General features: G+C 58.3%; 1 protein-coding gene across 9 annotated transcripts in view; it reads right to left on the reverse strand.

Moving 5' to 3' along the window:
* Positions 1–981: 981 nt before the first annotated feature.
* HDAC4 (histone deacetylase 4) overlaps positions 982–18,629 on the reverse strand; it is a 299,563-nt gene continuing 281,915 nt past the window's right edge. For 7 of the 9 annotated variants that reach the window (XM_045793967.2, XM_087864893.1, XM_087864897.1 and 4 more), the window contains 3 exons: positions 6,508–6,592; positions 5,952–6,093; positions 982–4,312 (listed from right to left, as the gene is read on the reverse strand). In XM_045793967.2, coding sequence (XP_045649923.1) covers positions 4,174–4,312; positions 5,952–6,093; positions 6,508–6,592 — 366 coding nt within the window. In that variant the 3' untranslated portion in view covers positions 982–4,173. Of the gene's footprint in view, positions 5,573–5,951; positions 6,094–6,507; positions 6,593–18,629 lie in introns of all 9 variants that reach the window. The other 2 variants (XM_087864900.1, XM_087864899.1) reach the window with 1 other exon arrangement.

Consider the following 18,629-nt stretch of genomic DNA (forward strand, 5'->3'; position numbering starts at 1 on the left):
ACTGGGCCAGGAGGAGGTGAGTGATTCACAGGCATATTCTGAAGGCAAAGCTGCTGGAATCTGTGATAAACCACATGAAGCCCGGCCTGGCCAGGCGGCCGGTTTCCCGGTGTGGGAGTGGGTGTGGTGTGGGCAGCCGCTGGGCCCCCTGGTCCTGGTGTGGATGCCCGTGCACCCTCCTCCCTGAGTATGGACTGACCTCCTGACAGGCTTCTGAGTGGCGACGCCTCACCACTGAGAGTAGGTGATTAAAGGCCTGTGGCCAACTTCAGGGTGCGTTCTCCCTGCCTCCCCTGCTCTGGGCGCCGGTGGCGAGGCGGCCCTGAGGAGTGGCCCACGTGGTGAGCGAAGGAGGCCTGCCCACCACCGGGCAGTATGCTTGGAAGGGGGTCCCCCACGGGAGCGCTGCGGACAGCGTGACGGGCGCCTCGGGAAGGACCTGGAGCCAGAGGCCTCCTGCTGAGCCGCACGCGGGTTCCTGCCCATAGCAAGCGGGCTAGTGACCGTGAGAGACCTCAGGTCTCTGTGCACCGTGTATGAGGGAGATGGCCGGCAGAGGGAGAAGCCCAGCTGCGAAGGAGGCTGGGGCCCACAGGGAGGGGAGAGAACGGTCCCAGCTGGCGTCCACCCACCCCCCATTCCCACTGATCAGTCACTGAACGTGGGGGTCCACAAGGGGTGTGGCCCTCGTGGGGGCGTGGGGCAGTCACTTGGGGGTGGCAGTGTGCTGCTGGGGGCTGGGTGGCCGAGGGGGGGTTACAGACTCGCTCCCTTGGAGGAGGCTGCGAGCGTTTGGGGGAAGAAGATGGTGCAAGGACGTTTAAAGTGAGGACCTGCCCACGGGACCCGCTGGTGCGGGCAGAGGGTGCCAGGTGCACCGTGTGTCTGGGCCCAAGGGGCCGTGTGCGTGGGTTCAAGCGACTCCCATCCCAAGATGGGGTGGGGGCGGCCAGAGGCAGCGAGGACGCGAGCACACGCTGGGAACCAGAGATGCTGCTTTATTTACACCACAAGAGCAACAAGCTGTCTGATGAGGTACAAAACGCTGGACTCCGGGGGGGGGGGGGGGGGGAGGGGGATGGAGTCGGCCGTCAGAGGAGGACACCGTCGTCGGGGAAAACCCGCCCACGCAGAACGAAACGAGAATGAGAAAACCGCGAACAAAATCTCCCAACTCCACTGGGCAAAAGAAAGAACCGTTGGAAGGTCCAGACAATCAGAGAGAACAGATTACATTACAGAAGAAACAGGCGGCCGCCCCCGCACGGGCCCCCGGCCGAGCGCGCACAGGCGCCACGGGGGACACGGCGGCGCGACGCGTCCGTGAGAAGCTCTTGGGTGAACAGGGTCAGCCCCCTTATATATTATATATATGTCTCATAAACTGGAAAATAACGCCTCCACTATGGGGCACACACACCGAAAACCCAAACAAACAGACTGTCCGCTTTCTTCTTCTTCCCCTCGGAGACTTGCAATCCCGTCGGACTTGGCAGCGAGCCGCGCGGGAAACGAGCGCCGCTCCGCGACAAGGGAGCCGCGGCCTCCTCCGACCGCCAGGTCGATCGTCGGCCGTGGCGCTGACCCGGGTCCCGGCTGCGTGGCTGAAAGTGAAATCTTAGCCGCGCATCATCTAAGAGCAACGAGAGAGTCAACACAGCTGTGCGGAAAGGGGCGCGTCGGGGCCGCGGCCTGGCCGGTCCTCCGTCGGGGTCGCCGGTCGCCAGCCCGCGGGCCCTGTGCAAGATCAAAGGGAACAAACAAAACAAAACAAAACAAGTGCCTCCAAGTCAACTGAAGAGAGACGGGCAGTTCACTTTGAATTCTGTGTCGTTTCCCTAAAACACTGTTTCCACATAAATACAATAAACTCTATTATTGGTATGTCACAAGTGCTAGATAAACTTTTCTTCTTAATATGACAAATGTTTAAGTAGTCCTTTTTAGTTTTCTTACAATAAAAAGTACAATTTCTTAAGAAGAAGTTCAATAAGACGCAAACGTCCCCCCCACCCCCGACTCTCCTTCAAGGTTTCATGTGGTTTTACAGAAAAATTTCCATCTTTTTTATCTGCAAATGTCGTGAGGGGAACAAAAAAGGCATTTTTCTTCTTCCCCGAAGCTGCCGAGTTTGGCGTGCAAAATCCGTGTACACTATAGACATGCCGGTCGTACAGTCCATGCAACCTCCAGCCGTAGGGACTTAAAAAAATAGAGTCATATATGTTTATATATATATTTATATATGTATCAATGCCCGTAAAACACATGGGCCCAAAAGTCTACAAAAAGAATGGAATGAGCACATGGCTGTGACCAGTAAAGAAGGAATGTTCTGATCGAAAAGTAAAACCCACAATCCTGCCGCCGAGGCCGCTTTCACGTCCGAGCAACGCCCGACGGTCCTTCCTCTGGAAACAGACTTGTAAAGTAAGTGGAGAAAAACTGAAACACTCTGACAACGTGGCCCTTTGGAGCCGAGGGGCTGGCGGCCGCCTGCTGGTGGGGCTCGGGCACGTCGTGCGCGGCTGGAGCCGAAAGGGCGGGCGCCGCGCGTCCCGGCGGCGTCGTGGGGTTTCCCGCGAAGGGACATAAAGTGCTCGCTCGCTGACCCCTGGCCAGTGCCCCCGAGGCCTTTGCAAAGGAAGAAAAAGGCTAAAGGTGCAAAAGGGCCAGAGAAGGGAGGTGTGCCCTGCAGACCCTGGGGCAGGCCCTCTGCTGTCTGCCCTGGCGGCGGGTGGCGGGGGAAGGGCTGAGTGTGTTTTCAAAGAAAAGAAAAGGCTACACGGTAATGCTTCAAGCGCGTCCATGGCACTGGAGTGAGCTGACAAACACAGCGTGCTCCCCTGCCAGGCCTCTCCGCGGAGGGCGTCACCCCAAAGGAGACCGGGAGGGAGCCCGCCAGGGACAACGCCCTCACCCAGTCAACCGTAAAAAGCGTGAGATGACCTCTTCCTCCCTAAGAGCCACGGCCGGCAGGCGGCAGGGGGTTCCATGGGCCGTGCAGGGGCAAGGGCCCAGGAGGCCACGGGGCTGGGGCCCGGGTCCTGTCGCCGCACTCGCCGTGCCTGGACGGCCAACGTGGGCTTTGGAGCAGAGCGGGGCCGGCGGGAGGAGAAAGCCCCACGGGCCCCAAGACCTTTCTGCCCTGCTCTGGGACCGCTGTCCTGGGCCTGACCACCAGCATCCGACGACCAAGCCCATCCAAGCATTTGGATTTGTTTGGCCAAAAGTCCGGCTGCATCAGTGTCTCCTTCAGAAACTACCCTGTGAACGCGACCGAACTCAGAAACGTGGCTCGGGGTTCCCTCCTACGGGAGCACTGTGCCTGAACTCCGTACATGCTTTGGAATGAAATTGGTGGCTTCAAGTGCTGGAAAATAAGTTACCAGTAAAAGTGACGGTCAGTTACTGTCAACGAGAGAAAGAGCAAAGACTGGCTGTCCTGGTCAGGAATCTGTGCTGTCCCTGCAGGCTCGCCAGGCAGCAGGGGCCCCTCGACTCCCCGCAGCCACAGGCTCCAAAATCCGGGGCCTGCTGCTTCCGGCCAAGACCCCGGCCATGCGGCTGCGGCAGGGAAAACCCCCGGCAGGTGTGGGCCTCACTCGGGCCCCATGCATTGCTGACATGCTTTAAAAGGTCTTTGGAAAACTGAATTTAAAATGCTGTCCTGACAACGTGGTCAGAGAAGTTGAAACAGGAGTTTCATGAGTGCTGACGGCCCGTGCTGTCTGGCGAGCGACCCTGCCATCCTGCCCACAGCGCAGTGGAGGGGGGGACACAGCACCCCTTGTAATACTACCGATGTGGAGGGAAGAGGAGCCCCCGGTCTGGACGCAGCTGCGGGGACAGAGCTGGGACAGACGCCCCGCTGGTGTCACCGTGGAGACTGCACGCCCCCCAACTCCCTTGAGCTCACTTTCTGAAAACGGCTGCCGCAGAACACTGCTCACTGTACAAAAATAAACAAAGATGAAAATAATAAAAAAAAACCTTTAAAAGTTAAAAAAAATGTACAAGCAAGAATTTAGAAAGAAAGAAAGTTTAGACATTGTTACCATTCAGGAAACTGCTAAATGGTGAGAAAAAATGTAAAATTCACAAAACAATGCTTATTCAGGACCTCTTTGTGAAAAATTCATACAAAAATCAACAGCAAATTTATATTCTTTGCTATAAAAACTCATTAGGTACATATGTGCACGGAGGCTCGGAGCGGGAGGGGTCCTGTCCGAAAAGAGCGGGACGAAAGCACGCACCTGCAGGTAGCTGCCCAGTGGCGAACGTGTTGGCGATCTGAAAGCTATCCAACCTGCAGTTTGAAAATACACGGGTTTCAAACGAGATCCCTTTCCGTAAGCACCTTGATGTCTAATTCACAAGTCATTCATTCGCCAGGGACCTTTATGATCTGCATTTATTATATATATATACTTTTTCTATAAATGCATTATAAATATTTTATCAAGATTTCATAAGAATCAAGTTTCTTAGCTTGGAATACATTGGAATATATATTATACATATATATATTTATACCTAAAATTTAAGCAATACTTCATGCTACTTGCTTTTCATAAAAAGCATTCCGATCATAACACTGGAAGTGTGCCTAGGACATGCTTCACAACCAAATGGAGATGCTCAATTGTTCTATGGTGTAAGAGAAAAGAACACTTTGGATTCATTTAAAATTTGTTGGACTTCAAACCCCCAACAGTATTTGCCACTTTGCTGGAGCTCCCTCCATTTTGCTTAAACAGCACTAAAGCAAAACCGGGCCTGCGGGCCAGCGGCCCCCGGAGCCCCCCCACCCCGGGCAGCGCGCAGCCACAGGAAACTGTCCCACCAATTCCTGCTGTTTATTTTTTCTTAAGGCATTGTTCCTCAGACGTCAGAAAACCCAGCCACAAAAATCCATCAGAGCAATAAAAAAAAGGCACAAACTCGCATCTTCCGATGGCTTCGAGAAACCAAAGCCAGCTCCCACAGGCTCCCGTTTCTGTGTGTCCAGCTCTCCCCTCGCATGCGCGCCCGCTCCGGCCCCCCGCCCCGTCGCAGGCCCCGTGCGCGCCGCTGTGGCTCCCGGACGCGGCCAGAGCCTGAGAAAACGTTCTCTTGAACAAAAAAAGAAGCTACAGGATGCGTTGAGTGGTTTACACGGAGACTGTGGAATTGTGGGTAATAATCAACTGTGAGCACCAGTTTTCATCAGTGTGTTTTGTATTATTAGATCTTTGATTTTCGTTTTCCTTCCCTCGCGGCCACGAAGTGGGCAGCTCTGCCGCGAGCCGCCACAGGCTTCCTTCCTCCGCGGCCTCCGTCGAGGGAGCCGAGAGCCCGGCGTCGCGTGGGTCCCGGGTCCGCGCAGGGCCACCCGCCAGGGAGCCCGGGGGCCGGGCGGGCGGAGGCCCACCGCTGCTGCTCCAGCCGCGGTCAGAGACGCGGGCAGGCCGCACAGAAACAGGAGCCTTCTTGGCGGAGCTTCGAGACGGGGACAAACAAACAAGAGGCCCGCAGCTTCGCGGGAGGCTACAGGGGCGGCTCCTCCTCCATGGGCTCCTCGTCGGGTCTGCCGCGGCACCGGGCACAACAGAGACAGAGAGCCGGCGGGGTGAGGGCAGTGCTCCCCGCGGGCCGCCCGCCTTCGGCGCCCTCCCGCCGCCCACCCCCCCCCCCTGGAGGGCGGCCGTGATGGGGCCCCTGCTTGGGACTGAAGGCTTGTCAAGGGTTTCCACGGCCTGTCACGCTGGAGAGAGGTGGCCGTGGCGGCTGCATCTCCAGCAGGGACACCTGTCCTCCATCCCTCCATCCCTCGCTGGCCGGCCGTGTATGAGGCTGGGCCACGTGGAGAAGCCACGTGCCTCCCCCCACGACAGCAGAGGCCCGGGTTGTCCACAGAGGCTGGCCCCGCAGGCAGACGGGCCGGCCGGTGGGGCAGAGACACTCACCTCTTCTCGGTGGGCTTCACGCCCACGGACAACGAGGCCATGGCGGTGACGGTCTCGGCTTCCTCGTTCTCGCACTTCTGGGCCTCTACCAGAGAGTGCCCCACCGTGGAGCAGAGGCGCGGCAGGGAGCGCCAGTACTGGCCTGGGGTGGGGGGACAGGGTTACAGGCCTCCCCCGGCTCAAGCCTGACTCCTCGCTGGCACCGTTAAAGCCCCTCTTCCAGGAGCCAGAAGCCAGGGAGCACCAAAGCTCACAACTCATAAGACTGGCTCCTGGGAGAAGCTGCCGGTGGAGCCTAGTCCTCCCCAAGGCACGGGCACCTGGAACGGGGCGGGGGCCGGGGATGGGCTCCCAGCCAGACCCTCGGAGCCGAGGGGGCCTCGGCGTGAGGGGAACGTGAGGGGGGCCAGGCCGGTGGCTCGGCGTTTGCTCACACACGGGGTTTCTCAGCAGGGAGGCTGGCGGGAACCCAGCGTCTGCACAGGGCAGACCCGCTGACACGACCGTCTCAGTGACTTGGGTCATCCCCCGCCCCCGGGTGGCCCAGGCAACTCACTGTGGATTTCAATGACTTTCTCCATGGACCGGACCGCGTTAGCATTGGGTCTCTGCTGTAAAACCTTCTCTGGGAGAGGATCAAGCTAGAAAACAATATATAAATACACAGTGAATGTAAAGGGTGTCGGTCCCTGTGTGTGCTGCAATGGGACGTTTGAAGTCGACTTCTTGAGTGTATTTGTGGACAGAGAAGAAGAAAAAGCCAAACTTGGCTTTGCTATTTACCGTACAACTGTAAACAGAAGTAGATTTTCTTTGAGATATTGTTCTCAGGAGACGGTCAGGGGTATGCGTGAGCTCCCGCGTGAGCAGACGCCGCATCCGGGAGCGGGCTGCTGCGGACGGATGTCTGCTCGGGACCTACCGAGACACCGTCTACACCACCACACAGCAGGAGGGAAATAATGACCGCTTTTCGGAAATAACACTTCCACGTCTGTAGTCTTACAAATGAGAATGCCTGAACATCCCGTTGACGGTTTTCTTCCCAAAATGGGGAAACGGTAAAAGAAAGAAGAAAGAGAGCGGAGTCTCTCTGAGGGGGGCTGCGCTCCCAGTGTTCCCTTCAGTGCAGACCGCAGAGGATAGTAAGGAGGCACAAGTCCATCAGAGAACCATAGGGCACGCCGGGGCGTCCCCAACATGGCAACCAAGCACGCTGTGGAAAGACACTGTGGAAACACAAAGATAACTTTAAAAAACTTTAACTAATTAGACAAGCCTACAAAACCGGGGGAGATCTGCTGGGTTCCTGAAGGAAGCTGGAGCCTTCCCAGGGCAGTCCCATATCCAGGGACAGGGTGGGGGCTGTGCAGGCTGCTGAGAATGACCACAGCCCCTCCAAGGATGAGCCAGGCTCAAGCAGACGACGTGCCACAGAGACAGCTGGTGGGGAGGTCTGTTCTTAGCCTGGGCTCTGCAGAGAAGGAAGGGACACAGTCTCCCTGAGAATCCGCCTGGCTCACACGCTGTAAGTGGAGGGGCCGGGTGCCCGGCAGGGCAACCGTGGGCCCCCTCGTGAGGCTGCTAACCAGTGCTTCCATTCGGCTCCAAGACTCTCGGGTCCCCGACCAAAAACATCATAAAACACAGAAGTCAGCCAGTGCGGTCTGGGCTCCGGAGAAGCCAGCAAGGTCTGCAACGCCACCCCCCAGTAAAAGGAACCAGGCTCCTGGGAGAAGTGGTCTTTTCCGAGGCTGGGGCGGGGGAAACGGAAGAGCCCGGAGCGTCCTGCAGTACGAGACGCAGGGAGTGCTCAGGAAGATGATGGGCCGGCTAGAGGGACGCACGTGAGGCCGGCCGGGAAGGAGCCACACGGCACGGTTCTGGACCGCCGCTCAGAGCGCGAGTGTCCAGGAGTCCGTGCTGACGAAAACCAGTGACTGAATGCGTAACAGGGAGGAGACACACGCTCCTCCAGAACGCCACGCGGTTTGTGTGCACACACCCTCTCCAAGAGGCGGACCCTCCCATCCGGCCCCTTGGGGTTAAGCGGACTGCGCGTCCTGACCTCTGGCCAGAGGGTGCGTGGAAACAGGGGAGAAGGCAGCCAACACCGCTGTACGCAAGCGCTCGCGGTCACATCAGTGCGAGGGCACTGCCCGGGACAGAAGGAGGACACTCCACCCCCGGGGTCTTCTCCCCACTCTGATCATAAGGGAAAAATAAGATGAACATACACTGAGGGATAGTCTACAAAGTACCTGACTAGAGTTCTTCGCTGAAAACTGATAGCATTTCAAAAACGACAACCAAGGGAAGCCTGAGAGGCCGCCGCAGCTCGGAACTTCTAAAAATGAAAACAGCAGAAACTGGAAACGCTTATCTGCTAAGGAGAACACCGGTAACCTGGAAGCAACAGCTGAAGAAATGACCCTGAACGCACTGGGTACATGGTAAGCGGGCAGAGGGGGAGGGTCTCTGTGTCCCGGAGGGTGGGGGACGAGACCCAGGCAGGAAGAGTCAGGCGAGACGCCCACACCCTGGGTGCATCAGAGCCAAGGCGCAGAGCACCGGAGACGGGCAGAGAGAGCAACAGGATGGGGTGTAACAGAGAGAAGGCGACTGTCGACCATGACTGTGGGTCCCGTCAGTCAAGAACGAGGGCAGGGGGCACCTGGGTGGCTCAGTCTGTTAAGCGTCTGACCCTTGGTCAGGTCATGATCTCAGGGTCGTGAGTTCAAGCCCCATGTTGGGCTCCGTGCTAGGCATGGAGCCTACTTAAAAAAAAAAAAAGAGGGTGAAATCACAACTTGAATACAGGCAAACAAACAGGATAAGTTGACATCGGTGTCCCTCTCCCGGGGAACGTACGGCACGTGCTGAAGGCACAGTGACCCCGGGTGATGGTCTGAGAAGCGAGGAGAAACGACGGACAAAGAACACAGCATGAGGGCAGGAAAGGCCACGGACGCAGGGGCTACACGGAACAACAGTAATGGAGTCGAGTCAGCGAACAGGGAGGAGGGAGGGAAGAGGGGGAGAGGCCGGTCAGGGACTGCACACACACTCCGGGAGGGGCCGGGGCTGCCCGATGGAGCCAAGAAACATACAGGACACAGGCCGGCACAGGTGCGCCTCGGGCAAGCAAGTAACTTTTCCGTAAAGCCACGTCTAAAGGGGGCATGCTGTGTTTGGTCTGCGACCCCACCTGGGTCCGGGGGCCACGCGGCGGAAGAGGCCACTGACCACGTCACGGGTACATGTGAACATCTGTAAGGATCGCCGCCGGGAAACGGCAACCAGCTGTGTATCTTCCCACCCAGCGGAGGGAACGGACGGAGTGTGGGGGACCCTCAGTCATGTGGGGAGAAGGCAGAAAAGGTGGGCCAACGCGGCACACATGAGACGCAGAAATGAGTCTGAAAAAAGCAAAGCCACGAGAAACAAGGTGCAACCAAACCCACTGTAAGGATCAGAGTCTCCATTTAACGGGCAGCCTGTGGACTTGCGATTAAACTCATCACGAAATCCAGCCTCGCGCTGTTTATGAAGGAAGCGTCTGCGAGAGGAGGGAGGCTGGAAGGCAGGCCGCGGAGAGCGGGCGGTGGGTACCTGTGTGATGCCCGTAAATGGAAAACCGTAGCTGGACGTAAAGGATAGCTCTATGTGGTGACGAAAATTTCAATTCATCAGAAGGATGTGCTGACTTAAGTTTGTGCACATTTGGTAAAACTGCTTATCACACAGGAAGCGAACATGGCCAGAGCCAAGGGAGGTGGCCAGACACGCCACGGGAGGGGAGGGGGCACGTCGTCCTTAGAAGGAGCGGACAGCAGTCAGCAGAGAAAACCACATGTGAAGGGCGCCATGGGCGAGCCTGGGCGACGGACAAGGTGTGCGAATGGGGCGGAGGACGTGTGCTCCCTCAAACACGCGTGGACGTCTGTGCAAGCGGACCACGCTCCCCCTGCATGCAACGCCTCCACACCGGTGCTCAGCACAGCTAGAAACGGTGCACGAATGAGAACCACGAGGCCCTGAGGCTGGAAGCTGAACAACATACGATCATGGGTCAAAGAAGTAATCGTAGGAAATCAGGAAGTGCTTAGAAATGAAGAGCAACGAGGATGCCACCCATCAGCGTGTGAGACGCGGCCAACGCCGAGCCTTATGTGGACACGTCAGAACAAGTAGGTGCTCAGTTTACCAAGTGATCAAGAGCACAGTCCTGGGGAAAGAGGTAAGAAAATACACAGAAAAGGGGCAAAAACAAATTTTGGAAAAGGAAGGATATTGTAGCTGAAAGCTGATTCTCCGAAATGCCTTAATTAGACAAGTTCCAGGAGGACTGGGCAAGGGGGCCACCAAGGCACAAATGCGTGCCCACAGTGAAAGGGGCCACGGCACGGGTGCAACGAGGAAATCCAGCTGAGGCGGGCGAATCTCCATGGCCCAGGAGAGCTCTCCCAGTCAAGAGAGAGATTACTCTGCTCCTGCACTCAGTCCTCCAGAGATCAGAAAAAGAGGACATGCCTCGCTGTCCATCAGTCCGTCCATCCACCCATCCATCCACCATCCACCCATCCATCTGTCCAGTCATCCACCCATCCGTCCAACTATCTACCGATTCATCCGTCCATCCATCCATCCACCCACCCATCCATTCAACCACCCACCCATCTATCCGTCCGTCCAACCATCCATCCATCCGTCCAACCACCCACCCATCTAACCATCCACCCATCAGTCCTTCCACCCATCCATCCACCCACCCACCCCTCCGGCCACCTGTCCATCCCCCCATCCATCCATCCGTCTGTCCATCCACCCACCAGCCCATCTTGCCATTCGTCCACCTACCCATCCATCCAATTTCCCCTTCTAAAATGAACAGGAAAAATATGGTCTAGTAGAAAAATGGGCAAAAGCCACGAAGTTCACTAGAAGAGAAAGCCCAAGCTGCCGACAGGCACCTGGGAAGGCGCTCAGCACCAGCGGTGGTGCGGAAGCACCTGCCCCACCCTGAGCGCTGTTCGCCTCCCACACTGGCAGAGCTCAAATGCCAGGATGCCAAATGTTGCCGAGGCCCTGTGCGGGGAGCTCACCCTAGCCGCCAACCTGTGACAACCCACTGGGTCCTAGGCAGGGGGGACAGAGAGGTGGAGCCACAGCGGGACGGCTCTGTGCCCCAGCAGCTGGGACCCCTCGTGGAGACACCGGCATCCCTGAGAGCGGCCTGCTCAGCCAGGTCCTCTGTTGGGGGCGGTGAGGAGCAGAGCCCAGGCTGCTCATGGCCCCGAAGCTCCGCCCACTGGGTCTGGGTCTTCAGAGCCCGCTGCATCCTGCCTGTCCCACCCTGGCTCTAGCACTTGTCAGAAGTTCAGTTTTACCACTTTTAAGAACAAAAAGGGTTTTAGAAATGTAACTCATTCCATAAATTATCACTCTGAAGCAGAGGGGTGCATTAGAGCGAAGAAGTCATGCCTGGCTCAGCTGCCCCCCAGTCCCGGGGTGGGGCTCCCCACGGCCAGTCTCCCCAGTGGGACGCACACTCCAGGGGTGGCTGGCCCTCCAGGGTCTTACGTTGCCCTCCCCCCGACACCCCTGCCACAGTCATCTCCCCCGTCTCGAGCCACCTCAGGGGTTCAGCCTGTCCCACACACTGGCGCAGCAGCTGGGCTGGCAATGGGGGCTCGCTCTTTCTGTCCCAAGCACCTGGCGTAGGCTTCTGGAAGGTGGAGGCCTTACTGTGTGCTTGCATGAGGAGCACACAGGAAGAAGGGTCCTCACCCCATGCTGGCGACCTTGTCTGCTCTGCCTGTCATGCAGTTACATGGAATCCAGGGAAGAGATCACGACAAACCTAGGGGCAAAGTACCCTCCCGGGGGCGGTGTGCACAGAAGCCCGAGGGGACAGCCCCTGGGAAGACTGCGTGGCGGTCTCCAAGGTCTCAGGAGAAAAGGGGTAAAGGGACAGAAGGAAGGCAGAGTGAGCAGTGTTGCCGGCTGGTTTCTGCGGGTTTCAGTGACGACTGGAGGAAGCGGAAGGGGTCAGCACAAGGCTGCAATGCGACTGACAGTGGGAGCCCCTGGACACCGTCCCGCAGGCTGGCGCCTGGTCGGCTCGCTCCACCGTCACGCAGTAACCCGCCCTGGGCTCTGCTCCAGGGCCAGAGAGAACACGGACCGCTTCTAGCCTCGACTTAAGAAAAAAGGACCAGGAAAGGGGAGAAACTTTATGACTCAAAATATTACCCCCTTACTAGTTGGGATTCGATTCTTTCATTTAATATATATCTTCTGGGCAGCCCACTATGTGCAAATCCCTGTTCCATAAACTTGGGGTTGGTCAGTGAACAAAGCAGACACCCCTCCCCGGCCTTACAGCGTTTCCTACTTGGGGAGAGACCGTCAGTAAGCTAAAACCATTCTGGGTGAGTAAACCCAAGAATGTCTGAAGGTGTTAAATGCCATGAAAAAGTGCGCAGAGGGGTCCTGGGACATGGGGTGCAGGTGGGTGGGCTGCTAGCTGGTGACCTTTGAGCAAAGACCAGGAGGAAGCAGGAGAGGCGAAGCCACGGCTCTGGGGGCACAACGGGCTGTGGCCAGGCAGGGGGAGGGGGCAGAGTGCTGGAGGGGAGGGCAGGTCAGGCTGGTGCAGAGCAGAGGGGGTGATCTGGTCCATCCCTGGGGGGCAGAAGTGACTCTCCTACAGGCAGGGCCGAGTGGGGGTGCAGGCATGGGGAGCAGAGAAATGGGAGGCGGAACCCAGAGGGTCTAAGGGACAAGAGAGGCCGTCCAGCACCACTGCTGGGCGTGTGGCCACACCCCTCACATGCCAGACCTCTTGGGGTCTTTGTGGTCTGGAAGGGAGCTCAGTGGAGGACACTTGATGCCAAAGCATTGCACTTGTGCTGTGGGCCTCCTTTGGGAGGTGGCTCTTCTGGGGGGGGAACAGATGGGCCAGCTGCAGACAGAGTCCTGTCCTGAGCATGACAGACCCCAAAGGAGACCCCAAAGCCGCCCTTCATGCCATGTTCACCCTTGCCTGAGTCTGTAAGACTTCAGAACCAAATTGGAAATTAGGCTTATCAAGTTCAGTCTTTAAAAAGCTGGCCTTAGCAAAATTGAGCAGGAAAACACTCAGAGACCGTCCAACACTGAGGACGAGAAAACTCTGCCCCACGCAGATCACCCTTGGTCTGGTAACACCTGTTTGCGGCTCCCGCTGTCTTTTTAGGTATGGAAATCGTTTTTCTGCTCCGCGGTTTCGAAGAGCTCACACTTCAGGCGAGAAGGATCAACAGATTACAGCATCCTGACAAAACGGTTGTTAAAGTACGCTGGCAGAACTTGGGTCAACGCTCATGCTTTTCAGAATACACAGAACTCTACACAGTCGGGAGTATCCGCGCTGGCTGGGAAAACGTCAGTGATGGCAGCGCCAGGGCCCTGCCCTCGGGTGCGCCTGTCCAGTCCCCACTGGGGGCCTTTCTCTGGCTGGCACCAGGCCATGTCCATCACCCAGCAGGTGCGCCTGCCCCTCCCTTCCAGAGGACGCAGAAGACGTCACGGGAGGACCACGTGCAGCTGTGTGACCCCACACCCACCACACGCACACCTGCCCATGCCCACCGGGCCCTGGCCATTCCCAGCCTCCCCACGGCTCCAGCCTCTCTGTTCCCTGAGTGCCGGTGGTCCCGTGGGTGCTTTCCCTTCTCTCGAGGGAAACCCCACAACCTTCTTGGCCTCAGCAGGGCTGCTCCCCAGGGACAGATTTCAGTCCTCGTCCTCCTTCCAGGGGCATGGGCACATGGACCAAGTGCCAGGGGGCTCTGTGCCCTCGGCTGCAGTCACGACACTCTGCCTCTGGAGGGACCTCCTGGGCCACTGCCTGGTCGCTCCCTGAGGCTTCTGCTCCCACCTCATGCCACTGGCGTCCTTGCCAGCTCCCTGCTGTCCCTGAGCATGTCCATGGCCGCTCACGGCCGGGGCCCGGGGTGACACTTCCCAGGCCCACCACCTCCCACGGCTGTTTTGGGGCTGACTGGAGAAGTCAGTGGTGGTTCCTCGGCTGTGCGGAGCACCGGGAGGACAGCTGTCCACCCACTCAGGCACGGGGCACGGACCTCGGGCTGACTATACAGCCGGCACTCGGTAGTCGTCTGGTGATGGCGAGTAGCCTGCCTTCCTAGCTCTGGTGAAAACACAAATGCTTATAGGATACAACCAAGTTTTTAAAAACCAAACATAAGCCATAAAAGGGCTAAACGTCACGATTCCCTTTGATAAAATGTCAAGGGCTCAGACTCCGAAGCTAGCAGGCAGGTGCGCCCACACCGCCTCCCACTCACCCACGACCCCTGTGAGGCAGGTCAAGCCCCCTCCCCCTCGCACCACCCCCCTCAGTGTCCTCGTCTGCAAAATGGGGCAGCGGGGCCCCAGCAGCAGGGCTGGGGGGAGCTCAGTGGGCTCTGATGGCACCTGCGGGGGTGGGGGACGATTTCTTCCGGGTGAGTGTGCCTCCACCCCCCGCGTTGGCCCCATTCCGCTGGGGCCGGGGGCTTTGGCGGCTGCTGTGTGTGGAAGCTGGTTGGGCCAGGGGCTCCCGGGGAAGCAGCTGGGCAGTGGGGCAGACCAGACCACAGCCAGAGGATCCCTTTGTTCCTGGCCTGGCTGAGTTCCCTAAGATCCGACGGTCGCTTGCTCCCACAGCAGCTGGGGAGACAGCCCCCTCAGGTTCCCTCCAGCCTCGCGGAGAACCTCTCCTGTGTCTTTGCACTGACCTTAGGCGGCCTTCCTGGTCTCGCCGCCACCCCCCCACCGGCTCTTCTGTCTTGCTGTATCCTTGCAGCTGTGATGGCCTCTTGGAAGAGGACGAGGGATTAAAACAAGCTCTCACAAAATGTGAGCCCTGTGAACACAGGTGTTTCTTGCTATCGGGACCCCGCTCACCTGCCATCCTGGGAACTGAGCCAGGTGGCCTGTGACCACTTGGACCGTCACCCTCATTCTGGAAAGGGGCCCGGGGAGGGTCAGCATGTCACCATGTGTCCTCCATCCCACCGTGACCATGAGCACGGGGCGAGGAGGACGCTCCATGCAGGAGGAGGCACAGCTCCTCTGACTTTGGGCCCCTGGCCAGAGCCTGCCTTTCTGAAGGTCAGTCAGTAAGGACCTAGGAGCATGAGGCCAGGAGCACTTCACTGGGACGCTGCATCCCCAACAAGCATCTGCATGCGGCCAACCTGGTCGCCGCTGGCCTGAGCCAAGCCTGGCGTGTGAGTGCGCGTGCGGGCGTGTGAGCGTGTGCAGGCGAGGGGGCACACAGCCAGCTGTAAGGGTCTCTGTCCCCATCGTGGTGTCTGTCTCTCTGTCCCCATCTCTGTCCCCGCCTCTGTGTCCCCGCCTCTCATGCGAAGTCGGTGTGACCACCGGGAGCTGTCATACCTCCTTTTGTAAGTGTAAGGACGTAACAAAGGGGCCAAATTCCCTGATGACACCTTCCTGGACATGGGTATCACCCGACCCCCCTGGCTCCACTGAGCTTGGACTTGGGCTGAAAGGTGGCACTCAGCCTTGAAATGGCACATGATTCCACAGGAAACGGCCCACATAACCCCTGCTCCAGGGGTGACACCTGCCCCGGGCCCCTCACTGCTGCAAGCCAGCCCGGCCTCCGTGCCCACCCACGGGGCTCCCGGCACCTCTGTCTACACTGCTTGGTCCACATACCACTTGTGCAACACACTGAAATGACCTTTCATCGTCGACTGTCACCGACAGTTGCAAACAACTCAAAGCTGAAACCGTCACATAGAAGGGCTCAGGAGCAAGGCCTTCAGATGCCCCCACCCCCACCCCAGCTCCCGCTCCACCACCTCCCTCCAGGCAGCACAAGCCGTGCACAGCTGGCCGCTGGGAGCGTGTGCCAACGTCCGCCACACCGTGCTGCAGCCCTCAGAGGCTCAGGGCACAGGAGTGCGGCTCGGCCCAGCTTTCCTGCCTTAGAAAGATTTTTAAGAGACCTTGATAAGCTAGTGCTCCCTGCTCTTCGATGTGCTTCTTGTTGGAAGAGCGAACACCCAGGAAGCAAAAGCAGGCATGCGCTGAAAGTGAAGCTCTTTATTGTTATTTTAAAATAACTAGTTGTAAAAATCAAAAAGCTTCAGGACGGTTTGGATATTACTCAATTGCCTTTAAACTCTAACAAAAAAGGGAGAGAAGACTGCTTTATGTGAAGAAGGAGTGGGTAAAATGTGGACACTTTAAAAAGCAGACTGGTATTTTATTCTAGAAGAGTCAACTGCATTGCTAACCACCTGACCAGGAAGGAGACACGTCCCAGGGCTCTGAGGTCTACTGGTGACTCAGCTGCAAACCAACACCAAGCCTGACAGAAGGCTGTCAGGAGACAACAGAGCCACACCCCCATCACTGGCCGCGGCCTGCCCGAGCGGCGGCAGGGAGCACGAGCTCCGGAGCTCACGGGGCTGGTGGACGCAAAGCAATTCCTCACGGGGAGCCGGGCCCGGCGACTCTGGCTGCCCGTCCTACTCACCCTGGTGCTGAGGGTCTCGACTCTCCCCCTCCAGCCCCTGGGCTTAGCCACCGAGGGCGCTGCCCCAGGAGGCGCGTGGAGGGTTTCCTCCACGACTGCTGCCCGAAGACTGTGCCCACTCGGTCGCCACCGTCCTCCATGCCTGGTGCCACACTCCCCAGGGCCACCTGGTCTTCCTGTCCTTGTCGGGCCAGCTCACACACAGGACACGCACAGAGCTCCCCGAGGATCTGACCCCAAATCAGGCCATGCTCACCCGCGGTCCTGCACTTCTATGGCTGATACCAGCACCTGGGTCCAGACCTCACATCTGTCTCCAAACACCATGCTGTCAGCTCTGTCCACCCTGCGCCTGGAGGGCCACATGCCTCATCCTGCTGTGTCCACAGCGGGCCCTCTGCTGGCCCACCCAAGTCAAAAGGAACAATGCAGACTGCAAATGGCTTGAGGACAGAGCCCAGCATCCTACCAGTGGAGACCTGCCGACACGTCATCATCCCACCCTGTCTTGCTGGATGCGGTCAAATTTGATATGTGCCTTTGAGGGCCTGCTTGAACCCCGCTTTGCATCTCCCGTCACAGCCTCCTCAAATGCCTTGTGGGCCCTGCCGTCTGCTGCATGTCCCCGACGGGGGTCTAGGAGGGCAGCCTTGGGGTGAGCCTGAACCCACCCTCAGAGACGTGCTTCCTGGAGGAACCCTAACAGGGGCTCAAGCTTCCAGGTGGAGATAATGCGGGGACAGAGCCCCACTGATCAATCTATGGTGCGTGAGAAGGGCCTCAACAGGGGCCTTCCTAGGCCAGGCAGGGGCAGCCCTGCTCGGGGGAAGTGGCTGGTACTCCTCGCATCACCCTTTCCCAGGGCTTTGGGGCCTTCTGGCCTTGGCGTGTCCCAAAAGGGCTCAGTGCAGTGGGAGGGGTGCCCTCCCTACCAGGGCCTCCTTGACTGGAGCCCAGGATGTAACCTGACAGCCATGGGGTAAGTCTCCATCTTGGCCTCCCTGGCACCTACCCTCCAAGCCACTCTGCTCTCCCAGCCTTCTTCTGGACGGGACATCAGGACTCCCCACAAGTGGCCCAAGTATCCCAGCACTGCCCACGCCATATGGGGTCAGCGCGGCAAGGCTGGTGTGGCCTGTCCTCCTGAGCTGTGTCCTCCAGACTCATTTCAGGGCCTTGTCACTCGGGCTCCCTTGAATCTTGGTGGTGACCAGCAGGAGTGTGACCAGCACAGGGACAACAGCACCCCCACTGGATACCCAGAGAACCTGCCCTACTGGACATCGTCCTCACACGCTGGGAGTCCCAGGGGACGGCATGGGAGCAGAGCTCGTGGGCTGCCTCCAGGCGTCCCCCACGTGGGCCCCTGGCACCTCGCTGCTGCAGGCCAGGCCAGGGGTCCAGACACCCTGCCCACGCTCCCCTGAGCAGCAGCTGGCTTGCTTCTGGGACCCACGTGGTGATGCCACAGCAAGCAACAAGAGGGGCCGGGACCCACCCCATGCTCCTTCGAGGGGGTCAGGAGGTAGGTGTGGGACCCCATATCCAAAGGCCTGTGCATGGATTCAGAATTTCAGGAAGAGCATATTTCCGAAAATCAAAGTGTAAGCTACAGGTAAGTTTTGTGTCACAAACTTCAGAGGCTCAGCGAGCTGCCAAGCATACTGTCGAGGGTGCCACCTCCCCTCCCAACGTCTGGTCCACCCACAGCTGGGCACCCTCTGGCTGAGGAGCATCAGCCAGGAGGGAGGGGCCCTGGCCCACTGTCATTCCAGAATGTGACACTCCCAGGGACTCTCTCCCTTGAACCCTTCACTCCCTCTCCCGTCCGGACCCTCTGAGCTCATCTGTGCAAGCCAGCGTCTTCCTGATTTTGTCCTGTGGCCTCAGTGGGGACACAGCACAGGGCCCCCAGCCTGGGCATCACCTATGGGTTCAGAGCAGGGAGCTAGGGCTCCACACCCCAGCCTGCGAGACCAGCACAGTGACACCGCCCCCAGAACTTCCCTGAGAACCTCCCTGAGAACTGTCCACAGAGAAGGAAGCAAGATTAGAATATTCTCAACATAACCCACATGCAAAGGTGAGCACCCGAAAATACAGGATCCTGAACCACC

Source organism: Ursus americanus, chromosome 1 (assembly GCF_024610735.1).
Source record: "Ursus americanus isolate L20-20 chromosome 1, mUrsAme1.1.p, whole genome shotgun sequence".
Taxonomy (NCBI): domain Eukaryota; kingdom Metazoa; phylum Chordata; class Mammalia; order Carnivora; family Ursidae; genus Ursus; species Ursus americanus.